Source organism: Triplophysa dalaica, chromosome 5 (genome assembly GCF_015846415.1).
Source record: "Triplophysa dalaica isolate WHDGS20190420 chromosome 5, ASM1584641v1, whole genome shotgun sequence".
NCBI lineage: Eukaryota > Metazoa > Chordata > Actinopteri > Cypriniformes > Nemacheilidae > Triplophysa > Triplophysa dalaica.
In genome coordinates, this window is record NC_079546.1 from 2,749,100 (window position 1) to 2,771,574 (window position 22,475).

At 38.8% G+C, this 22,475-nt stretch overlaps 2 protein-coding genes across 4 annotated transcripts in view; one reads left to right on the forward strand and one right to left on the reverse strand.

Annotated features, from left to right (window-relative positions):
- Positions 1-9,923, reverse strand: part of ano2b (anoctamin 2b) — a 34,305-nt gene extending 24,382 nt beyond the window's left edge. Inside the window, exons 1-14 of one of the 2 annotated variants that reach the window (XM_056749070.1) lie at positions 9,599-9,923; positions 8,964-9,299; positions 6,131-6,229; positions 5,752-5,909; positions 5,602-5,656; positions 5,295-5,346; positions 4,637-4,692; positions 4,482-4,529; positions 4,301-4,365; positions 4,084-4,218; positions 3,263-3,423; positions 1,492-1,574; positions 926-1,006; positions 143-229 (exon numbers count right to left, since the gene is read on the reverse strand). In XM_056749070.1, coding sequence (XP_056605048.1) covers positions 143-229; positions 926-1,006; positions 1,492-1,574; positions 3,263-3,423; positions 4,084-4,218; positions 4,301-4,365; positions 4,482-4,529; positions 4,637-4,692; positions 5,295-5,346; positions 5,602-5,656; positions 5,752-5,909; positions 6,131-6,229; positions 8,964-9,299; positions 9,599-9,628 — 1,446 coding nt within the window. In that variant the 5' untranslated portion in view covers positions 9,629-9,923. The remainder of the gene's footprint in view (positions 1-142; positions 230-925; positions 1,007-1,491; positions 1,575-3,262; positions 3,424-4,083; positions 4,219-4,300; positions 4,366-4,481; positions 4,530-4,636; positions 4,693-5,294; positions 5,347-5,601; positions 5,657-5,751; positions 5,910-6,130; positions 6,230-8,963; positions 9,300-9,598) is intronic. The other variant, XM_056749071.1, reaches the window with a different exon arrangement.
- A 4,801-nt stretch (positions 9,924-14,724) lies between these two features.
- On the forward strand, positions 14,725-22,213 carry cd9b (CD9 molecule b). Of its 2 annotated transcripts, none has more exons than XM_056749347.1 (8): positions 14,725-14,919; positions 18,363-18,465; positions 19,588-19,685; positions 21,017-21,091; positions 21,176-21,277; positions 21,384-21,473; positions 21,600-21,683; positions 21,814-22,213. In XM_056749347.1, the coding sequence occupies exons 1-8, from the start codon at positions 14,851-14,853 to the stop codon at positions 21,877-21,879; spliced, it is 687 nt and encodes a 228-aa protein (XP_056605325.1). In that variant the 5' UTR covers positions 14,725-14,850; the 3' UTR covers positions 21,880-22,213. The 2 variants fall into 2 exon arrangements, with proteins under 2 accessions (XP_056605325.1, XP_056605326.1); XM_056749348.1 differs by lacking the exon at positions 14,725-14,919 and adding an exon at positions 16,530-16,689.
- Positions 22,214-22,475: the final 262 nt, after the last annotated feature.

Consider the following 22,475-nt stretch of genomic DNA (forward strand, 5'->3'; position numbering starts at 1 on the left):
GAGCGCAAAGAAGAAAAAGTTCCAACCCCACAACTAGGGAGTACTACAGAGTGATACAGAAACTTTAACACAAGCAGGTGGAAAGAAGGCTCTGGAGAGTTAGAAGTGAGACTGGGAAAAAGAGGGAGAGAGGACCATTTACCGGATTCCCAGCAGCCATAGCTGACAGTAACCTTTGTCTCCATTTGTCCTTCCCAAGTTCCTTGGTCTCCTCCACACCTTTCTCAGGCTGGAACACACAGATCCTAACCATCACACAAACGCTAAAAACAGAGAGCAAAACTCTAGCAAACAGCCTCTAGCTAACAATGCAAATCAGATTTTCCAAAAACACCACCAGCTCAGAGATCTCCCTCAACATCCCACCCGCATGACTTCCTATTTTATATATTTGGCAAAGCATAGCCTACGAGGCCTTAAATCACTGGTACTAAGTGCTTTAGGCCAGCATCGGGTGCATTATGGGAAGACTGTGCTAAAGGCCCAAAGCATTTGGCAGCCCCCTCTTTGCCCCACAACCATGGCAGTTCCTATTTTGATTCTTTTCGATAAAACAGAACACTTATTTAGCAATGCAATTTATTTTGATCGTTTTAAATATGAGGTGTGTCCTTTTTTATTATTTAAATAACCGTTTTAATCTAGGTTTAATGTGGAGACTGGATATTAACACTCTGTGGTGCTTTAAACTTGTTCTTTGATGAAGCACAAAAAAAGCAACAATGGTTTAAACCATTATTTCTATTTTTCCAATGACAGAGAGGCAAGAGTGTATTAAAAATGTTTAAATACACATGATTGTTTGAAAAAATCATTTTGCAATGTAGTTTGGTGCCATTATAGATGCAAAATTGACACACTTCATTTTTTGATTTTCACATGCACCGGGCTGAAATGTAGGCTACTCAGGAGCAGTTTCACCCACCTCATTTTTATTCTTCGTATTTTTCATCTTTCTTTGTCTCTTCTGAAGGAGTAACGTCTCATATTTGGGTCTGGGATGTTCCTGGAGACAAGAGGACAAAGAGGCAATTGCTGTCCTGCTCGGATCGAGAACCAGAAGATGGCTGGAGACAGTGGAGTTTCAAACCATTCACAGCAGTCAAAATCCAGGGCAACACAAGGACACAACGCAAGGGCATACTCAAATCAAGAGAGCAGAAAAGTGTTTCACACATTAAAACTCAAACCTTCGCTTTTTCCTGGCAGGAAAGTTTGCATTCAGAGAAACAAGTTAAGACAACAAATCGGTGAGTCCATATTTTCATGAGACCACATACGGGTACATTCACAGATAGTGATGGGAGATAAACATTAATTCTGTCGGATGAAAACCTCACCATTTTGTCACATCAAACAACAGTCAGTGTTAGTCATTTTAAGTTGTGATGGTCAAGAAAATACAGCGTCATTAAAAACTAAATCCAGATCTGTCAACACGCATAATCGTGATTTAGTTAGAGGTATGATCTCTTGTGACTGTGTGTTTACCTCTTCTTCCTCCATGCCTGTCAGATCCCAGCTATAGTTCAGACTGATCTGTATACGCTTCCAGTGTTCGAGAAACATTGCCGCTGTGAAAAACACATGAGACATACATACAGTAAATGAGTACTGACAGGAAAGTCTTTTCAACTCAGTCTACCAGAGCCGAGCCATTTAGAAACACAGAAGCAAAAGATGGTTCATGGGGTAAAGATTTAAACCCTGTCATATGATGAATCATTTCCCATTGACAAAATCATTGTAGAGTTACTTCACATAACTTCCATCATCTTTTACTCACTCTCATGTCATACCAAAGTTGTTGGCACATCAAAGTAGAAGTAGGTATAAGTTTGAGCCATACAATAAGACGAAAATAAATATATGGTTTTATTGTATTGTATTTATAGTGTAACAGCAAATACCACGGTCAAACTATAATCATTGTGGTAAGAACATTATACATTTACTGTTACTATGGTTTTACCAAAAACGATTTACTTATTTGTGTTTAATTACATTGAAAGCAATCCCCAATAGTTTATGTTTTGTAAACCTTTGAAGCAAAACTAATATCTAAGAAAATAAAATCTACTTAATTGAAATAGTCCACATACTTTTTGTTATAAAAAACGACATTAAACAAGCATGAAGGGATGTGTACTCGCATTTATACAAGTATTTACTGTAATCTTGAATGACTCATTCAAACACGCTGGTTACAGCCCACATACAGTAGCCCATGTGACATTTAAAGTCCCCATGAATCGGAAGTTGCGATCGTTTTTACTTCCGTATTTTTTCTGAGTGAAATGGAATTTCTAATGAGAAAAATGGTGAGCGTGGCTTTCGTCTTTCTCTGCGATTTGATTGGATGTATAAAAACAGCTGTTACATTTTAATATTGAACTGGCAGCAGACTGACTGTTGAAAGGGAGGAGTTTACGGATGCTTCATTAAAAATTGCTAGCTTTGAGCTAATCTGTCAGCCGCCAATATAGTTAAACAGAATCTACAAAGCCCTAAAGAAATATCATGAACGTTGTCTTCTGAATAATATTTCAAGTGTGTGCAGAACGAGAAATGTTAACACTGTACATTTTAATACGGCACATAAAAATGTGCTTAGTAATTTTTGGTGCTTTTTTGTTTCAAAGCTTGACAGACCCTGCTCATATGCTGTATGGTGACATTTGCATTGTGCATTGTTTATTTTATGCAAAAGGAAAACAAGATTCACAAGATTTTGGATTGCTAGGGGATTAGTAAATAATAACACGAGATTTAAACGTTTTTGTGAAACAAGACCTGGACAATTCGTTTGTTTTAAAATAGCTTCCCATATCTCAAAACATAATGAGCATATTATACATTCTCTCTGCACCCAGCTGGGGGCTTGTTCATGAGTAATAATGTATATCATTTGCTACCCCATTCAGGTGCAAAAGACGGGACAGTGTCAGGGTTTGATCGCCTTCACAATGCCTCCATCAGCCAGGCCTGGGATACAGTTAGTGACAGTAAAGGTAACACTACTCTCTGGCCATTCAACATCACTTCATATCCATCACTATAGAGATACTTCTATTCATTAATGCTACCCCCTTTCAAGCTGGTCTCATGTTCAAAAGGGCAGGATAGCAGATGTGAGCCAGCACGTTATGCATACATGTATGTAAAATCTAAACAAGAAAATCTAAACTGAATATTCAATTGTGCGAGCAAAAGATCTATTTGATAAAAAAGACAATGAAAAGCAAGATAATTTGTGTCGTACCCCAAAGGGACATGAAGATTGCAAAGAACACAGTGGCCGGGTTGTCAAAGAGATGGCTGGCACGCGCTGTGCCACACGCGGTGCTCAGATGCCAGAAGTCACATGCGCGATCACAAAGGGGACACATGGTGAAGTTCTGATTTTCATCGCACATCTCCTGGCTGGCAGAAACAAAAAACAACATACGTAAACTCAGACATGGTGTGCCACAGTCCAACATAAATTAATTATGATCTTAATATGCAGCATGTTCATCTACGTGCGTCTAAAATATCACTTAAAAATGCAACACTTTTTTCATGTTCCTGAAGCTGTTTGATGTTCCTGCAGTTCAATTCGTAGCACATTGCATTAGATGGTAACAAGTTAGATTCCCAGAGAATCTAAAAAACTATATTTTTTAATGCATTGTAAGTCGCTTAAGATACACGGGTGTGTGCCTAATGCAAATATGTAAAATGTAGTACATTAAGAACTACCAAATTACTCTAATGAATGAAAAGGTTCATTACAGTTTCAAACAAAAAATCGACTGCTCAATATGTACTCACACCAACACGGACATTTAAAAATATCACAATATTCCCCTCTGTTCCCCCAGGACGGTCTCAGTTACAAACGCATACTGAACACACCGTAAGAACACGTTTCATTTCACCATCAATTAAACGTGTGAAAAAACATCAGCAAAATAAATACTAGAACATTGTTTGTTTCATTTTTTAATTCCTCGTTGTAATATAGGTGTAATCTCAGTCTATGCCTGGAACTATTTTGCGCCCACCCAAGACAGACCCTCGGAGGGCATTATTGCCACGTACCTGGGTACATTTGTTTCCACAGTGGCCCAGCCGTAAAAGAACACGATGATGCCTACCACAGATGCAGGGATCAGCAACTGAGTATAGAGACCGAGCCAGGCAAAGTAGAGACCTATCTTCTCCCCAAAGTACCTCCTGAGGTCAAAAATCGAGTGGATTTTAAATGCATGCATTCTGCAGTTTTTTAAATGTAAGGCAAAGTGATTCAAAGGGTTACCTGATGAGATCAACAGGCTGATATTTGTAAAAAGCACCGTATCTGGCCCATTCATCATGTAACAGCTGAAACAAATACAGAATTTGGAATCAGCAGAGTCCTCCTTGCTCTTCAAATATTGATATTTGGCATAGCAATATTATTACAGCATTTTTTAATGTAATTTCCAATAGCATCGTACCTGTCTGTCATTCTTTACTTCATTCTGACCAGTGGGACGAAAGTCTCCCTGTAATCACACAAAAACCTGTTTCGTGCTTCACGTTTCAACTAAACAGATATTTGGCTCAGAGAAAAAAAGAGGTGTCCAAAAAACACCTCACAAAAACAACTCACATCATGCAGTGGGAACGCCGAATCATAAACGCCATTAGCTATCAGCGTGGTGATACCTGGGAGAAAATAAACAGAGCTCCTCAAAATACTCGACATCGCCTGTGGGAATAACAACGACTGCTGTGACTTTAACGTGACCCAACTTCATTGCTTTCGTAAAGCCAGCAGCCAAAGTTCTCGAGGCGATAGAAGGCTGACATGTGGAACACAGGCTTTATCAAAGTAATTAATCAGTCCTCAAAGGAACGACACGTACGCTCTGGTTATTAGCCCTCAATTAATAAAGTCGTTCCCCAGCAACATGGTGAAAAGACCACCACTAAACACCACCCCCCCTCGCTTAACCTCAATGGACCCGGCTTCAATTCCGATCCCAATCCCAGAACTTTATGACCCAGTTTGTATGAGTGAAAGAGTGAAAGTGTGAACAAAAAGAGAGAGAGAAAGAGAGAAATAAAGAGAGCATGCATCCATCCCTTCTGCTGGGTACCCTTGCTCTCCCGGTAGCCCCTGGCGGTCCGTCTGTGTGGTGGCATAGTCCAAGGGAGCATATGGTGTGGGCTTGTGTTGCACCCTGACCCATCCAAAATTATCATTCTGGACCTGACTATCCTCTGGATTCCCTTTGGTTAAGGTTATGGATTAACACATTACTAACCCATGGTTTGGCAGGTCCGTGTGCAGGCAGTACGTCTGAGGATTTCATACACCTGGGGAAAACACACAGAAAGAGAGAGAGAGAGAAAGAGAGACAACAATAAACATTTAAATTGCTCCTGGAACACTCTCCTGGGATTTGGTTTCCTAGAAGAGCGCCTTGAGATCACAACCTCCTGCTGGTAGCAAATAACTTGTGTTCCCTCTTGTCTACCGTGCACTCTGCTCAACAACCAAAGAACACATATCAAACTGTACCATGCCAGCAGAACAAATTCACTTTCACAACCAGAGCAAAACAGACTTACAATTCGGCTCCTTGTGGCGTTGTCGAAAAATGTGTCTTTGGACTTGATGTTGTACCTAAAGAATCCAAAAGAAATAATGAGATATCCATGTTCAATCCAAGAGCCTAACACATATTTAACCCAACATCACCCGCACGAAGTAAGACTCACAGATGGAGTTTGTCCCGGGAGAAACAGTGAGAAAGGAACTTTGTGCGACTGTGCTCCTGCTCCTGATGGGGCACCTTAGGCTGGAACGGTTGATTTATCTTTCGCCACACTTCGTTCATGGTGGCGACCAGACCTGTGTCTTCCCTCAACTCATAACTCTGAATATAAGACGAAATACCATATTCAGCAGTCATAAACAAACCAAAACTTGCATCATGCTTTTGTACTTTCTCGCTTTCACCCATACACGCATTAGAGACCTTGAATAACGCATGGAGGGACGTCTGAGCACTTGTGAGGAACACAAGGATGTCCCAAGCGTGTCAAGTGTCTCCTGGGACTCGGAAAGGACTTATGTATGAGGTATTAAGGTGCTCACCTTTTTGGTGGGCACCTTGATCTTGAGAAACTCCGCCTCTCTGCTCAACACCTGCCAAGGCGCATGAAGACGAATGAAGGCATCCCCGTGGAAATTGGTCTGTGAAGTGGATATGAAAAGATAAATTAGATGTACTACACCCAAATGGAGTGAATACTGTATGAAAATCACAAAAACAAGCAACTGAGCATTGTTTAATGTGCCGCTTGGAAGTCCAGTAAAGCAATAAAAAGCTTTAAGGCATTCACTTGTAACATAAATGGTTCAAAAGATAATCTAATAAGCTCTCACTTAGAAATAAAGGAATAGTAAACTTTGTTTGTCCATTGTTTTATAAAAACCAGGGAGGGCGTTTCTAACACTTTAGGTGGCCTTCTGTCATTTCAAATGCTGTCAATAGAGACCAGTGTGAAATGATCCCAAGATATTACCTTGAGACAATATCAATGTCAATCAACTGTCATCGAGCCCACCACAGAGCCCATAAAATACACTATATATTACATAAACTTGGGGGGTATTGAAATGATCTCATTTTCCCAGGTTGTAGCCATGAAACCCAACACTGAAGCTACGTTCTGTCCATAGAGAGATGCCAGTAATAGGATCCGTCTGGCAGTGGTCAGATATGCCATCTAAAGAAGCACGTGTTAAGAGGAAAGGAAGACGAAACTGAAAGAGAGAGAGAGAGATGAGATGAGAGTGATGAGACAGAAAGACATGATGGAAACCTGAGGACATCCTCCTCCATCCCCTGCGTCCCAACACCCCAGGTTCTTTTTAAATCTGCCCTTTCCAATACCCTCACTCGCAAAGAAGAGATAAAAATAACATGTGGATGTGAGAAGGTTAATTAGGATAAGATATTCCAATTAGTACTTCATCTCAGCAGGGTAAGGCAATTAGGTCGATTTGAGCGCAGGCTGAGCGAGAGGCATCGCTACAGAAACCGGCTGCGATTGACATTTGTGGGGCTTCCGAAGATCGGCTGGCAGAAACGGATGCTTGTGGCAGGCTAAACCCTGTCTTTAAGATTTGGCATAATTAATAAAAAATTATATAATTTAGATAAGTGATTCAGAGGATTTAGGAGCTCACACCCTGAGCAGTAAGCCTGTTTAATTTTTTTCGATCAATGGGAAAATTCCATTCCATTCCATTTTCTACCGCTTATCCGAACTACCTCGGGTCACGGGGAGCCTGTGCCTATCTCAGGAGTCATCGGGCATCAAGGCAGGATTCAATGGGAAAATGATTTTTAAAATACATAAATTGTCTATAAAAGCCTGCATCAACAACAAGAAGTGTTCTTACGCACCGTACGGTCTTTGGTGTCAATTGACATGTCTTCAAACAATGTCTTTGGATTGTTGATATTTTGGCAGTTCTTGCCCCTATTGGATACCAATGTTATCCATCAGACTGGGACTCTTGCGACAAACAAACATATCTACACTGCCAATGAAACGTGATGCCAGGAGCAGCTAGCATCCCCTTGAGCATTGAGCATAAAAACAAAACTCTCTGTAATGTCAATACACCAGACAGCTCTGACATAAGACGTTACGTCATCTGCAAACAAACTTCCCTTAGCGATTGAATAATTCAGACAGCCTGATCACAGGTATTTGCAACAATTAGAAAGCTCACCTCAAAGTACCGCCTGGTTATGTAATGACCGCACCGGGTGTATGATAGTTATGATAAACACCTCTGTGTTGATGATCAGATAAAGCGTAAGATGACAGTGATGGAGAGGTGGGGATGCTTAAAATGTGAAAATGTGATCCTATTCTGACTAGGTTGAAGTTAACTAAGAGTGCTATCAACATCCAATTCTCCGCTCCTCAGCGCGAGAGTTGACAATCAATACTATTACCAGCCTTATTATCTTGCTTGGCTTCACACCACAGGCGTTAGCAGTTAATCACCACACAAAGAAAGTGTAAAACACAGAAATATGACATCACAACACCACGATGCACAAAAGCATACATGTTCTGTGCTGTAGTAATACGTTAAATGAAAGCTAATTGACGTTAAGTAGTACGAGAGTTCACCTGATTCCCCAGATGGAACAACTCATTAGCAAACGATGAAAAAAATAGTTTTTCAGGACCATCAATAATCCTATACAAATACAGTCCAATTATTGATAAAGAACCATATTAAAGAGTATTGGCTTACTGTTTACTTTGGTGTCATCATTCTTCAATGAATTCTCTATTTACCAGCTGATGGATAATTGTACGGTTGGTAATTTCATATGCTGTCATGAGAAACTTATACCACTGCTTTGTTATTGTAAATCTATAAATAAATAAATGCTTTTAAAAAAGAAAAATGGCTAAATGGCTAATGGCTTACATACTATAATAAAATGATAATACATGGATGATTCCCAAGTTGGTCTACTGCCCTGTGCAATGGTAACACTGTCCAAGGCTGCGTGGTAAAACCTAAAAGGCTGCTGTTATCATGCAGAGAGGAGTAGCCCATGAAACACCCAGACTTTGGTAGACTTTTTTACCATTTTAAACAAAATACTATATATATCAACACAATAAAATAACTACTCATTTTCTTACTAAAATGTCTCCGCTTAGCACAGTGATGGTCGCTCTTAAGATTACTACTACTGTTTTTCTTCTCATAACTTATCTAAAGTGACTGCTTTCTATAAAGCGTGTACCACATATGGATCTCACAAAACTCAACTCACCCAATTAAATATTTCCCAAAAAGATGAACCAATGAATTCATAACTGAAGGGGTGCTTGTCCTGATCAGAAATAAAGCACAATAAAAACTGAAATTTATAGATGTTGCTCACCTCTTTATCATGTTCAATTTCCAGCCCAGCATCTTTTAAATTGCCCTCAAACTCCTCTCGGATCATGATTTTCTCCCCATCACCTGGGTCTGTGGGTCCGATGTCCAAAACCACTCCTGCAGGTTCCCCCTTTCCTCCCTCTGGGTCTTTTTCATCCACTCCTAAAGGATAACTCCCGTTGGAAATGATGGACAGTCTATGTTGACTAGGGGACCCCCGGACAGAGGAACGTTTTCGGGAGTGATAGAAAAGCACATAGTCCACTTTCCTTCGCCCATCAGAGAAGTAAAGCCGCTTACGTGGGTCCTGGTCCATATCCATGAGGTTATTGGCCACCTGAACAGGTGAGAGGGAGAATTGAATGTTTCCAGGCTCGGTGATCAGTGTGTCTGCGCATATCAAATTCAACATCGGTAGAAAGGGGAGGGTGTATAGTGAGGATAGATGTAGGTCAGACTACTGCTTCTTAATTTGGCTGCTCTCAATGCACTGAAATTTAGACCGAAAGTGTGAAAGCAATAGACAAGTTTCAATGACACCTGTTATTTATGGGGTATTCTTATTCTGTGTAATACTACAAGTACTCCAATAGTAACCTACTGTTGATAATACTTAAATATCAAATGCATACTCACATGTATCTTGTTATCACTTGCTTGCAACATGTTGTTACCCTTCAGGAAAAACAAAAAGACACGATAAGACACCAACAGTTCCTCTGCGTTTTACAGGTGGCATCTCGGTTTCTCCTGTCAGCCTACACAGACGTCAGCATCCATCTTCTCTGTTTATCCATCTATCTCGTAAAGCATGAAATCCATCCGTCTGTCTAGTTTGGCACCGTCGACTGGGAAGCGCAAAGCTTTGCTTCACGCACAACAGAACGCATCTCCACAGAAACTTCGGATTCGCCTCAGTCTAATTGTCCCTCGAGACGTACCTGCGCGTCTCCAAGCGCCTAAGCGCATCATTGAGCGCAGGAGGGGCGCGCGCGCGTGCGTGCGTAAAGATGGACTCGCCAACAGGCTCAAGACGCATAGAAAACAATTACGAATATTTTCACACATCCGTTTTTAATTGTAATAACACGTGAATATGTGTCTACAGTTTCTTCCTGATTTAAAACGTATCAAACAAAAATATACAACAGCATTTTGTGTTGATCTCCTATTGTTAATAGGAGAAGTCTCAATATTTGTTAATAACAAATAAACCATATAGCTTTTGGGTTTTATTTTTAGTAAAATCATGGTAGCAATGGTATTCATGTGGTTTTGCCAGAATTACCATAGTTTAACCAATGCTATTTGTAATGAAACGATGGTTTTACAAATGGCAATCAATCCGAATAAAATACATTATTTATCAGTATTTATTACAATAAGACAATAGTTAATTCTCTTTAGGGGGTAATATCATGAAGCTACAGTGTTGAATAAACACATAACTCAGAGGAGACACAAAACAGTTTCACGTGAGTCAGTTACCCATATTATAATATGTCCAAATTGTTTTATTTATTAAACCCCATCATTATTTTCAAGCTCACTTTTGCGCATGGACGCTTGACTCACATGATGCAAAGACTCTTCAATGAGGTCAAAAGAATCCTTAAATGTGTGGGGTGTAACTTCAGCTCCAGTCAGATCCACTAATTCACTGTATATAGATGAAGACTCGCTCAACGCAGCGCTGACTCCGCTTACAACACAGTGAACCGCATCTGTTTATAGGAAAAAGCAAAGTTTTATTTGCAATTTATTGCCTTAACACCCACTTAAAATATAAAATAAACAATAGTTATAATCTAATAAATAATGGTAGCCTAATGATAATAGTTTATGTATAAAATATTTTGTTTTATTTAAACAGACTCCCACGTTTACGAATGCAATTCTACCCTAAATGTGGTAAAAATAAAATAATGTAAACACGTATTTTAACTCAAATAAATATTACTACGCAATCAACATTTTATATATTCAAAACACATTTTATAAATACAACTTTTTGCGCCTAAATAAATACTTAAGCAAACAGAAATGATTATATTAACAGATATAAATAATAACCATACACAAATATTTGAATTAAACATATGGACGTCTATGTATAGGCCTAGTTGGATCATTATCATTGAATAATGAATCTATCGAAAACAACCTACACACTTTGTGTCGATAACACGAGCATGTCATCCAAAGCGCATTTGTTATATGACGCGCGATGACTGGTGTACTTCAAAAGTCACGTGGAGACTTTTTAACGCATCGTAAGACTATGTGTAGGCAATTATATGTGAATGGGGTTGTCCTGACTTACCAGCAAACGAAGAGGATCTATTCACGGCCATGGAGCCGGCTAGCTGAAGTACATTCAGGTATAGGAAGACTGGGGACTGTGAAGGTGCAAAATCCTCTACAGGCTTTGGTCAGGCTTAATTTAATACCATGAGTGCTTGAGAGAGCGAGGGCTTATGATTGTGCCAAACTTTAACTCATTTCCAGGACCTTCTGTCAAGGATGAATAAAGCCCGCTAACCACACAGATGCACAGGGACAATTGCCTCACCTCATTCACTGTGCACCCTGGCCACATAATGTAGGCCCTATCTATTATCTATCAACGTGTTATTTAGAACAACTGAGCCTGTTTATAAATGTATTCCAAAAAGTAGAGCCAGCTGATATGCAAAACACAAGCTGAAGTTTAAATTAAAAGAAGTCTTCACAACATCATCTGTCGTTCTATCCATCCATGGTGGAAATTGCCAAAAGTTGATTTCAGGTCTCAAGCACCACAGTCCCTCCTCACTAAACAAACAACCCTATATATTCTGGGAAGACAAATGGAATTTCCACCATTCAGATACAGAGCTTATGCCTCTCGAAAACTCACCCACACAGCTGATCTCTGTTTACTCTTGGAAACAAGAATGGGAAGCATGTCACGTTTTTTTTCATATGCATGTTTGTTAAATCGGCCTAAATACTCTTGTATATTTTCGCTTTACTCACAGTCATCCTTTAGTAATACAGTTATCAGTGTTAACTTACAGTTGGGATAGATTTAGCATATAAATTATAAAAAAAGCAGTTGTAAGCAAATTACACACTAACGTATGGAATACGAAAGCTTTCCTGTAGCTCAGTGGTATGAGCATTGCGTTAACGTTGTGGGTTCGTTCCCAGGAGATTGCAAATACCTATGTAAAATGTATAGGATAAAAGCAATGTAAGTCGCTTTGGATAAAAGCGTCTGCCAAATGCCTAAATGTAAATGTAAATGGAATAAACGTCTGTGGGCCTTGCAACAAAGAGATGAAAGGACCCTTTCATGAGATACTTGGCATCGTAGCAAATAGATAAAATAAATCAATCTTGCTACACTTCAAACAACACATATACATTAGCGTGGCTGTTATTTTGGAACAGCTCCTATCTGAGTTCAAAGCGGTTTATGGGGATTGGTATGATTTACAGTTGGTGCACTTTCATGGTTAAAAAAGTTGTGCTTCTTATTTTAGCAGATATTTAGCAGTGTGTGCCCTCATGTGGCCAATAATAAATATCGCCCGCTAATTACATCACATATTTTATAAATGTCAGTTATTGTTATTATAATATAAATTAAATCAAAATTTGATTTCCTAAAGTTTGTGAATATTTATTTACCAACATTTTTTTATGGAAAGTAATTATGTCTGAGAACCACAAGAGGGCGCTGGTAGCATCATGACCCACCACTAAACCCTTTCAGCCAAAACTTTCTTTGAGCTCGGATAAACACAGAGACATTTTAAAGAGAGATATACAGTCCTTTCACGTCCCGTTTTCTGTTTTTAGTAAAAGTGTGCTGACTTATGTCTGAACAATTGAAACGCAAATATACACAGAAGAGAACAAGGCTTTTCAACATACATTTAAAATATATTATTTAAAAAATACTTTTTTCAGAGTCACTGTAAGGGAATGCGAAATCTCTGCTTCATTCGGCACTTTACAAAAAACAGTCGTTTTTATGACTGAAATATCTCCAAAGACAATGCCACTAGGATGTGGTCATGTTGTTCCTTAATGCCTTACCATATTTTTGTTCAATATATGACAACATTCATGTGCTGTTTATTAACGACAAATCATGTCCACATATTGCACATTTCCCAGTTCCCACACGCATCAAACACAAATTCAGTGTTTACAGAACCACACATTGTTTGAGTTGCCTCTCCTTCAAAATTAGATCATTGGCGGAATGTCACTCTGAGGTCAAGTATTGTGTCTGCAAGGGTGGGATTTCATACCTAAACAATTTGGAGCTCTATGTGTGCAGAAGCCATTGAATTTAATGAGCATCTGGGATGCAGAGGTGAGAATCATGCAGTGTGAAATCATTCTTGAATTGTGACTCAATTCTAAGCCATCTGCCTCCCCGAACGGAACTTCATAAAGTATGTGGACTTTCAGCTTCATTTAGCAACTATAACTTAAATATCCTCATGTGTGAGTGGAAGTGTGATTGTCATTGTGTTCTGGCTGCTAAGGCTGACATTCATCACAGACAGAGATGGATGAATGTCAAAACACTGGGGGTAGAGAAAGTACGCCGCTCAAATCTTGACAATGGCCTCTATTCTTCAGCACAAAACAGTCTTGCTCTAAACAAAATTGTCATCCTCACTGTACTCGCCTCCACACAACTGGCACCACCAGCACCACCAGCTTTGGGAAAAATCAATCAAAGGACAGAACTTCTATAATTAGACAGAGCACAGCTTTTAAGAGACTTTGTAAACAGAACAGCAAATATGCAGTGTTGAAGCCGGCCATGAGTAATCATTGCATAAGGTAGCAGTGCATGTTAATTAAGTGTATTATCTGCCTTCTGTGAATCCCACATGTGGTTTGTGATGTTTTAAAATAAATATGATTTAAGTCCTACTCAATTTTGGGGGATTTAGTACCAACACATTATTGTGGAGGCAACCTGTTTCTGGGCCTGAGTGTTGATGTCTGTGTGGGTTTCTGACTAAGTGCAAATGACTGCGTAATTTCTAGTATTACAATAATCCATTTAACCCTCTTATTTCTCAGCAAGAGGTCACCAGAGAGCCTTTCTTAAATGATTACAATTACATTGATCTAAATATACATTTATTTATTCTGCAGATGCTTTTATCCAAAGCGATTTACAAATGAGAGAGCATTTTTGTCCATGCTCTCAACCTGCAAAAGAAAAAACATAAGCGATGTCAACTGCATTTTTTCTCAGCGTCATGCTACATAGCATGGGCCTTTGCACTCAAGAACTAACACACTCAGCTTTTAACTTTCATGTATTTTGCGAGGCAGTAACACCACATCCTCTAAACAAACCACAGAATATATGAATGGAAATGAAGATATCAACCACAGGCCAAGTGCTAGTAAATTATGTCAACTTCTATATTTTACACAAACAAATTACTTTGTAATCGTTTCTGTACAACTGCTTGTCCAAACCAACAATTGCACATTTTGTTTCATAATTTTAGAACTCATAATTTTAATCAGACATTTTAAATGGAACGTTTACAAAATATGGTTCCCCAGGACCAAATTTAAGAAGCACGTCTCCAATGCATGCTAACATAAAATGAGCAGTAAGTGAAAAACAAAGAAAGAAAGAAAAAGACAAACAGACAGAGAGGCTTGGAAGCTCCTCTATTTCTCACACGGGAGGTGGGAGTTTCCAGTTATAAACAGACACAGCCCTTCAGGGCAGCAGCAGCAAGACACAGACTAGCAACACAAGCGCACATAGAGACCTTAGGGAATTTCGAACATCTGAAAAATCGAGAAGGAGACTTCTGTCGCTGTATATTGGAATTATAAACTGGATTGATGCAATGGCAGCTTTGTCCAGTGGAGAACAATGCATCAAATACATCTTGTTTATCTTTAATTTTGTATTTTGGGTGAGTTCAATACATTTCACAAACATGCACATTTATTGAGTGTATGAATAAATGTTTATTTTCAAACTGAGGTTTGTATGTTTAAGATCACACAAAATGGTGTCTAATATAAATGAGGTTTAGTTTAACGTGACTAAACTTCCTTGATCCTTACCATCCAATTTCTGAAAATACTTTAACAGATATTAATACCTAAATGTAAGACTGTAGCAACTTTGTTTTGGCTGATATCTGTTTTTGTTGTTTTGAAAGACAAGCACAGTAAACCTACTATGGGTTGTTTCATTTATTTATATTAAATATGTACTGTATGGTGACGTTCAACCATCAAAACCAATTGGTCACAGGAAAACATGAATGTCCACCATTTTTGTAATTTAATTTTGAGATTGATTTTGACTCTTCATTACATTACGGGACTGTAATCTCCAGGATGGTTACCAAGGAACGAATAACAAGCAATAGGCTACAATAATAATTGTTTAAAAGCAAAGTCTTCAACATATAACTATTTTAGTCTTCAACTATTTTATTTTCTGGGCACTGTATGGATAAATGTATGCATAGTTTGCCTACGTCTAACAGTTTAAGAAATTCTTTAATTTTGTTTTCCTTTTCAAGAAGCAAAAACAGAGGTGTTTTGCCCAACCCGGTATAAAAAATCAAAACTTGTTAAAAATGAAACAAACTATTATGTTGTTTTTTCAGACATTTTTATTTGGCCAATTTATTCATGAAAAAGCTGGAATTTTCTACACAGGAATAGGAACATGTCAGAGCTTCACCAACCTCCTGCTTCCAAAAATGATAGCCCATAGATCTATAAATGTAATGTAAACTTTTATAGACAACATAGCGCATGCAATAGAAATGAATACAATATTTTTACATTTGCAAATAGCACAGGTACATATAGCACAATTTACATTTGAACCAGTGACTATTTGGTGGCCATGTTTTCTCACTTTTATGTTGGAAGATGAGAAATCACATCCAACCTTAATGTGCTGCCGTCTTTTAAATGACCAATGTCCATTCTTTGCACTTTAAGACGGATAATGTGTCAAGCAAAGGGACAATGTGTCCTGATTTCCCATTGGCCCTGCTTGAGTTACATTTTTAAACTAACAAAAGCATTGGAGACAAAGATCAGCACCCCCTGGGGAAGCTTTGCATTTATGTGGATCTTTTATACTTTATAATTCCATTCATGTGTTCTGAAACAGTTACATTTAATTGTGTAAGTTTGGTGCTTTTCTCTGGACTATTGTTTTATCCACGTGGTTGTTGGTAGCTTCTCATGCTTGCCCTTACTGCACTTCCAGCTAAAAAAAAAAAAAACACGCCCCCTTCTCCGAACGAAACCAGATCCTAACCTTCGACAAACGTGTTCGACTTCATGCAGCGCTGTTCTGACCGATCGGCGTTTGACGTCAAAGTAACGCGAGAGTGACTGACAGTACTTCTGTCTAATCGCCCTCGCGGAGCTTTGATGTCATGCACTGCTCTGTCTGCGCAACCACGCTGTCGCATACTCGGTGAGCCACGCCCCCTATAATTTGCTTCCCTTCGACGAAACCAGGTGAGTCATAAGAGGGTGCGGCCTGTAGGAATTCTTTTTGTTCACTCTTTTAGGTGTTAAGGTGGTGACACGCATATCAGTATCAGGTGTTTTCTCGACACTGTCTTGACTTTTACGGTTTAAACATGGCTGCAGGTGGATTTGCTTGCATCAAATACTTGCTATTTGTCTTCAACTTCATCTTTTGGGTAAGGTGTTCATGTATTTAAAGATCAGTAATCTGATTGAAATGCAAGGTTACGACGGCACTAAAGCGGAAACGTTGAAATGGCGTGACCGAGGTGTGGTTTGGACTTAATAGTTTGTACATATGCTCGTGTGGTGGTTTTATATGTCAAGTTTTAAAACTTTTATATAAGATATTTTAATTAGGAAGTTTGGGGGATAAGCAATAAGGTGACTTTTTACGTTGTGTGACATGTTGATTTCAATGCGCGCCCAACACACTGAAAACCATGTTAAAAGTTGATTGGCGAATATTCGTGTAAATAAAATCGGTTATATCTAACGTTGACTGAAAACAGGTGGAAAACCTGTGAATATAGGATGTCTTCAAGTTTTCAACTGTTTATGATATTAATATTTATCAGATGTTATATGAAATATTTATGAGATGTTTTCATTCCTGTTGATTTGAAGAGTAATATTAGCTTTTCTAATTAACTCTTGCCTGTTAAATTTATACAGCGTTTTATATTATTCTTAACATAAATTAGTATAGTATTAAGCTTGTATTAAATTGCTTTAGTAAAGGGATTTGACAGATTTAATCCCCTAAAACTTCAATATAACTCGTGACAACTTTACATGACTGTCATTACAGTTGAAGTACCTAGTGTATAATTCACAAATATTATGTTAGAGACATAAGCTACTCGTTTAAATTGATGTTGCTCACTTTCCTGTTTATAAAACAACACTGACTGTTGTGGTATTCGCTTTGTTAACATTAACCATTGTTTTCAAACAACTGCTTTGTTTGGACCTTAGACCTTAACAAAACATCAGGTGTGTTCAGGAAATCACAATAATACGTTTTGTAAACTGTTTTATGGAAGTTTAAAGAGTAAAAAGAAACTTTAACACTTGCCGACTTGTAATGAATTGGGGTGGAGTTCGTTGGATGGGGTGATGGGATTTCTGTGTGGATGGATCAGACGGGATCTTTTTGGGAATCATTGACTCTCCACCGCACTGACTCACTCACTGTGAATCATAAGGGGGGTGGTACAGTTTTGGGAGCTGGTTAAGCTAGAATGGTTGCTGTGTTTTTGTTTTATCTTTACTCAAAGCACTGTAGGAACGTTTGGACCAAACCTTTGGACGAATTCATAGGTGGGTGGTGAATGGGAATTTAAACTGCATACTTTTTCATGTCCTTTGGCATGTCCTCTTTAATATGCGGCTACATTGTAGTTGAAAAGGCTTTGTGTGTCAGTGGTGGACTGTCTGCTTAAACATGTAGAAGCAGGTTGATTACAAAAGCCAAATCTTACCCAGCCATGTCACCATTGTACAGTCATGGAAACAACACGGGTTGGGCAAGATGAACTGCAGTTTATGCCGCATATTTTTGCATATCTCGTTCTCGTTGTTTGCTTTGTGTAAGCAAGACCCTGTGGAAGCTTTCGGGTCAGTTTCAGTGCATATAAATGCCTTTGTTCCATAGGGCCTGTTAGACTTCATTCTCTGAATAACAATATTTGGTTTTGTGCTTCCTGTGTGCTCCTCCCTTGTAAATAATGCCATGCATGGCCTGCGGCTATACTTTATGTGACCAAGGTAGTTTGCTGTTTACTGTGTGGTCACTCAGCCGCATGCATTGGGTTATATATAACATTTTCTTTTCTTGTTTTTCCAGTTGGCTGGTACAGGAGTTTTGGCCGTTGGTCTCTGGCTGCGTTTTGATGAGAAAACTGAAGGACTCTTTTCTTCCAAAGATTCCCCAACTGTGTTTTTGACAGGTGAGATTTGGCTACCAGCATCCTCAAATCTAGATGTGTTGTACAAGCGTGAATGCCCCTATAAAACGGTTATCGAGACAAAAATCATGTACCATTCTTCACGTTCCATACCTTCCCTTATCACCAGCGAGATCAGGTCTTAAAAAGGACACACCCAATCCGGACACTTGAATGGGCGTCTCGTCAACTTTTGGTATGAGGATGTCTGAAATTATACGAATGAAAGATGAATCAGCAGAAGGAAAGAAAGTTTTTCTGTACAACCAGAAGATTAACAATCATCATGAAATTGGTCTGTTCATTAATATTCATACAGATATTAAGGATCCTTTAAACATTTCTTAAACAATCAGCTTTATTTCAAGTACTCTCAAACCCAGGCGCCTGACTAGTGATTACATAACAAAATAAACACATTCAGCATCCCAGCATATTAAAAGATGTTCTTCAAAGCTCTTCTAAAAGGAAAAAGACAACCCGACAATGTTGCCGCATTTTTGTAGGTTGAGTTTGTTTCTGTGTGTTATATTTAGGGGAGGCTCTGTGAATTATAATGGCCATGCTGTTCAGATGAGTCTGTGTTTGGCTAACATGATGCCAGCTGCCTGCCCCTTTCCATCATGCCACACAGAGCTGCCTTTCTCCTCTTCACCAACAGAACTCGCATTGTTTTCTCCCTCCCCACCTACTTTTGTTTTGCCTTGGTTTACTTTCTTTTCTCAAGAATGGGGATTCTTAACTCCCACCAACCCAGAATCATGATCAGTTTGGTAGGCAAGGGCTCAAATTGCTGTCAAATGTGTCAAAAAGGGGCCGTCTTGTAGTGCCAAATAACCCAGGCGGTCCAGAAAAGCAGGTAGTCTCCATGGAAGTGGCACAGTACGCTTTTGTTTTGACTATTTTTTGCATGCTTTGGTTTTATTTCAGTCGACTAGCTAGCTGTAGTCATTTATGCAGCCAACATTTTTTTTTAGCTGTTAACTTGTTCCTGCTGTCAAAAACAATCAATTTAAATGAATATAATGGAACTAGGAAATAAATAGATGTTATTGAAAAATATTTTTTAGCTGCAAGGGTCTTTGAATTGAATGATCTTCAATTTTTTTGTTGTTTTTGCTTCAGGGGTTTATATCCTCATCGTGGCGGGTGCCGTTATGATGGTGGTCGGGTTCCTCGGATGCTGTGGAGCAATAAAAGAATCCTCATTCATGCTAGGACTGGTGAGACTCCCTTATTTAGCATTTTCCTAGCCAATGATTTGCTTACCCAAACATTTCTGATCATATCGACTTAAAATTAAGGTTGAAGTTGCAAGGCATATGTTAGCGCTGGTTTTAGATCAATTATTTCCTGTATGTAGAATTATGGGGCCCTATCGTACACTCGGGGCAAGTCGCAGCTCAGGTGATTTTGCTAGTTTCAGCCCGACGCAGTTCTCATTTTCCCGTCCTGCTCCGTGTTGTTTAAATGGCAAATGCATTTGTGCTCACTTGGGTGTGCTGGTTGCTTATTTGAGGATCTGAAAATCCCAAATATACGCCATAGACCTGGTCTAAAGTCAATGGCGCTAATATATATATATATATATATATATATATATATATATATATATATGTTAGAGAGCGCGTTAGTAGAAAATGCTCTGTTGGGCGGGTCTACAGCATGCTTTCACATTAGTTATTACACAGAGTAAAGCACATTAGCACACAAACATGCCAAACATAAAAAATAAATGGATTACAATGTAAAATATAAAAATCTGGGTTGTCCTGTAGATGGTCTGCATGCATGCTTTAACGTCACGCACGACTAGATGCGTTTCCTATATGGAGAAGTTGGAGAAGTGGCCAGTCGTCACTTTTGCAAATTCCGTGGTGTAAATAGCGAATCCGCCATAGCGTGACCGCAACTGGCTCTTAAAGGGAATGACAGATGAGTCTGATTGGTTTAATGCACGTTATGGCCAAAAAACACCCATTACTCATTAGGAGAATCGGGACAATATGTTTAGACCAGGGGTCGTCTTCCTTTTCAGGGCAAGGACCCCTTAGATAAGAGATGCATGGAGTAGGGACCCCTTATACTAAATGTGTAAACGGAGGTATTAAATTAGAAGCAACCCTTATTGTCACAGCAATATTATATGAAGACATTACATTAACAATACCGTTTTTATGATGCAGACGTAACGTTTCTTCTATCGCTTCTGCTGCCCGATTGATTGTTTTTGTCCCCACACAGGTTAAAATTGCAATGCTTGGGAGTTTCAATGTGTCATGCATGTACACAGCCTAAAGAGAACATTGGTTGTACTATTTCTGTACCCATGATTTATATTTTTAACAAAAAGTTGTTTGTAAGCAAACTGTAATTAGCGGACCCCTTGTAGTTTCACCGTGGCCCCCTGTTGAAGAGCCCTGGTCAGACCATGAATGCGCTTGTATTGTTAAAATAGGGCCCATGTGTATGGTTTGTACTGTGCATCGTGAATACCAACGTTGGCCGTGTACATCATTATTGCTGTTAATGCAAAGATTTTTTTTCTCTCCAGTTCTTCATTTTCCTGCTCATCATTTTTGCGGCAGAGGTCGCTGCTGGAATCTGGGGATTGTCCAAGCAAGAAAAGGTGGATAATGTTCATACTTCAAGGATGCTTGAAATGTTATGTTTGTCTTGTTTCTTGCTAATTTTCTCATTGTGTTTAACTCAGATCGTGTCAGATGTCCAAACGTTCTACACGGAGACTTTCAACAACTACAAAGCAACAAAACAGGATGGTTTGAAGGAAACGCTGCGATTGATTCATTTTGGAGTAAGTTTTTGATTTCATAGTTTGTTTGAACAACAAGAGTAATAACAATAACGCTTTAAGTATTCTTTAATGAAAGTTAATCAAATCACTGTTTTTGTGCGTTTAGCTGCAGTGCTGTGGACCGACAGGAACAGTTTTTGATATCTCTGCTGACATCTGCCCGAAAAAGGAGGGATTAGAAAACCTTGTCACCACGGTACCAGAAGCTTATAAATAATGTAGCTGGCAAATACTCCTCAGTGAAATGTAGACATGAAATGAGTAGCAAATTTGTTTTACTACGTTACGTTTAAGTGTTTCTTAAACCCTTTTTCAACTCTAGAGCTGCCCAAGTGCCATTGAAGAAGTGTTCACCTCTAAGCTTCACATTATTGGAGGTGTTGGAATTGGTATTGGAGTAATCATGGTGAGTCTGAATTCTTAAGATCTAAGCTCATTCGTTGACAAGAATCTTAAAAGATAAAAGATTATAGTTTATAGTTTAATACCTCATCTTATTGGCATCAGATATTAAACTCTGACTTTGTCGTTGACAGATCTTTGGTATGATCTTCAGCATGCTCTTGTGCTGTGCCATCCGACGAACCCGAGACATCGTATAAGCCGTTGTTTCCCAGCAGCCAGTTTCCTGCTATGTATTTATCTGATTGTGTGTGTGTGTTTTGAAAATAACCCCAACTTTGTTCTAAGCTCAGAATTTTTCAAGCACATTAAAACTGTTACAGGCCTCATGAATGGCCTTTTCAATTCAATTTTAATTTCTTTTGGTGTGTAGATTAGCCGGCATATATGCCTATTTGAATGTTCTTACAAGCTTCTTACGTTTTCTCTTGTGTAACATTTTACAAAATAGCTTATTTTATGAATGAGTTTATAATTTTCTCTGCCTGGAGAATGTAACATTTTGAAATGACAAATAAAGTAGTCGATAACAAATCTAAAGGCTGATTTCTTACCCAGTGTTAAATGTGAGCTGCTGTTGCATTGCACAATTTTGCTTTTTACATTTTGGAGTGAATCCCTGCATCTATACATAAAATGTAAGACAGTAAAAAAAAAGTGAAATGAATTGACAATTATTGTAGTTCAGATTACATGATAGAAAGTGGTCTTCTCTTTATTACATCATCTTTGACACTTAGAACAAAATGTCCATTTCTTCTGCAGAAATTGTTTTGTGAACAATTTGACCCAAATG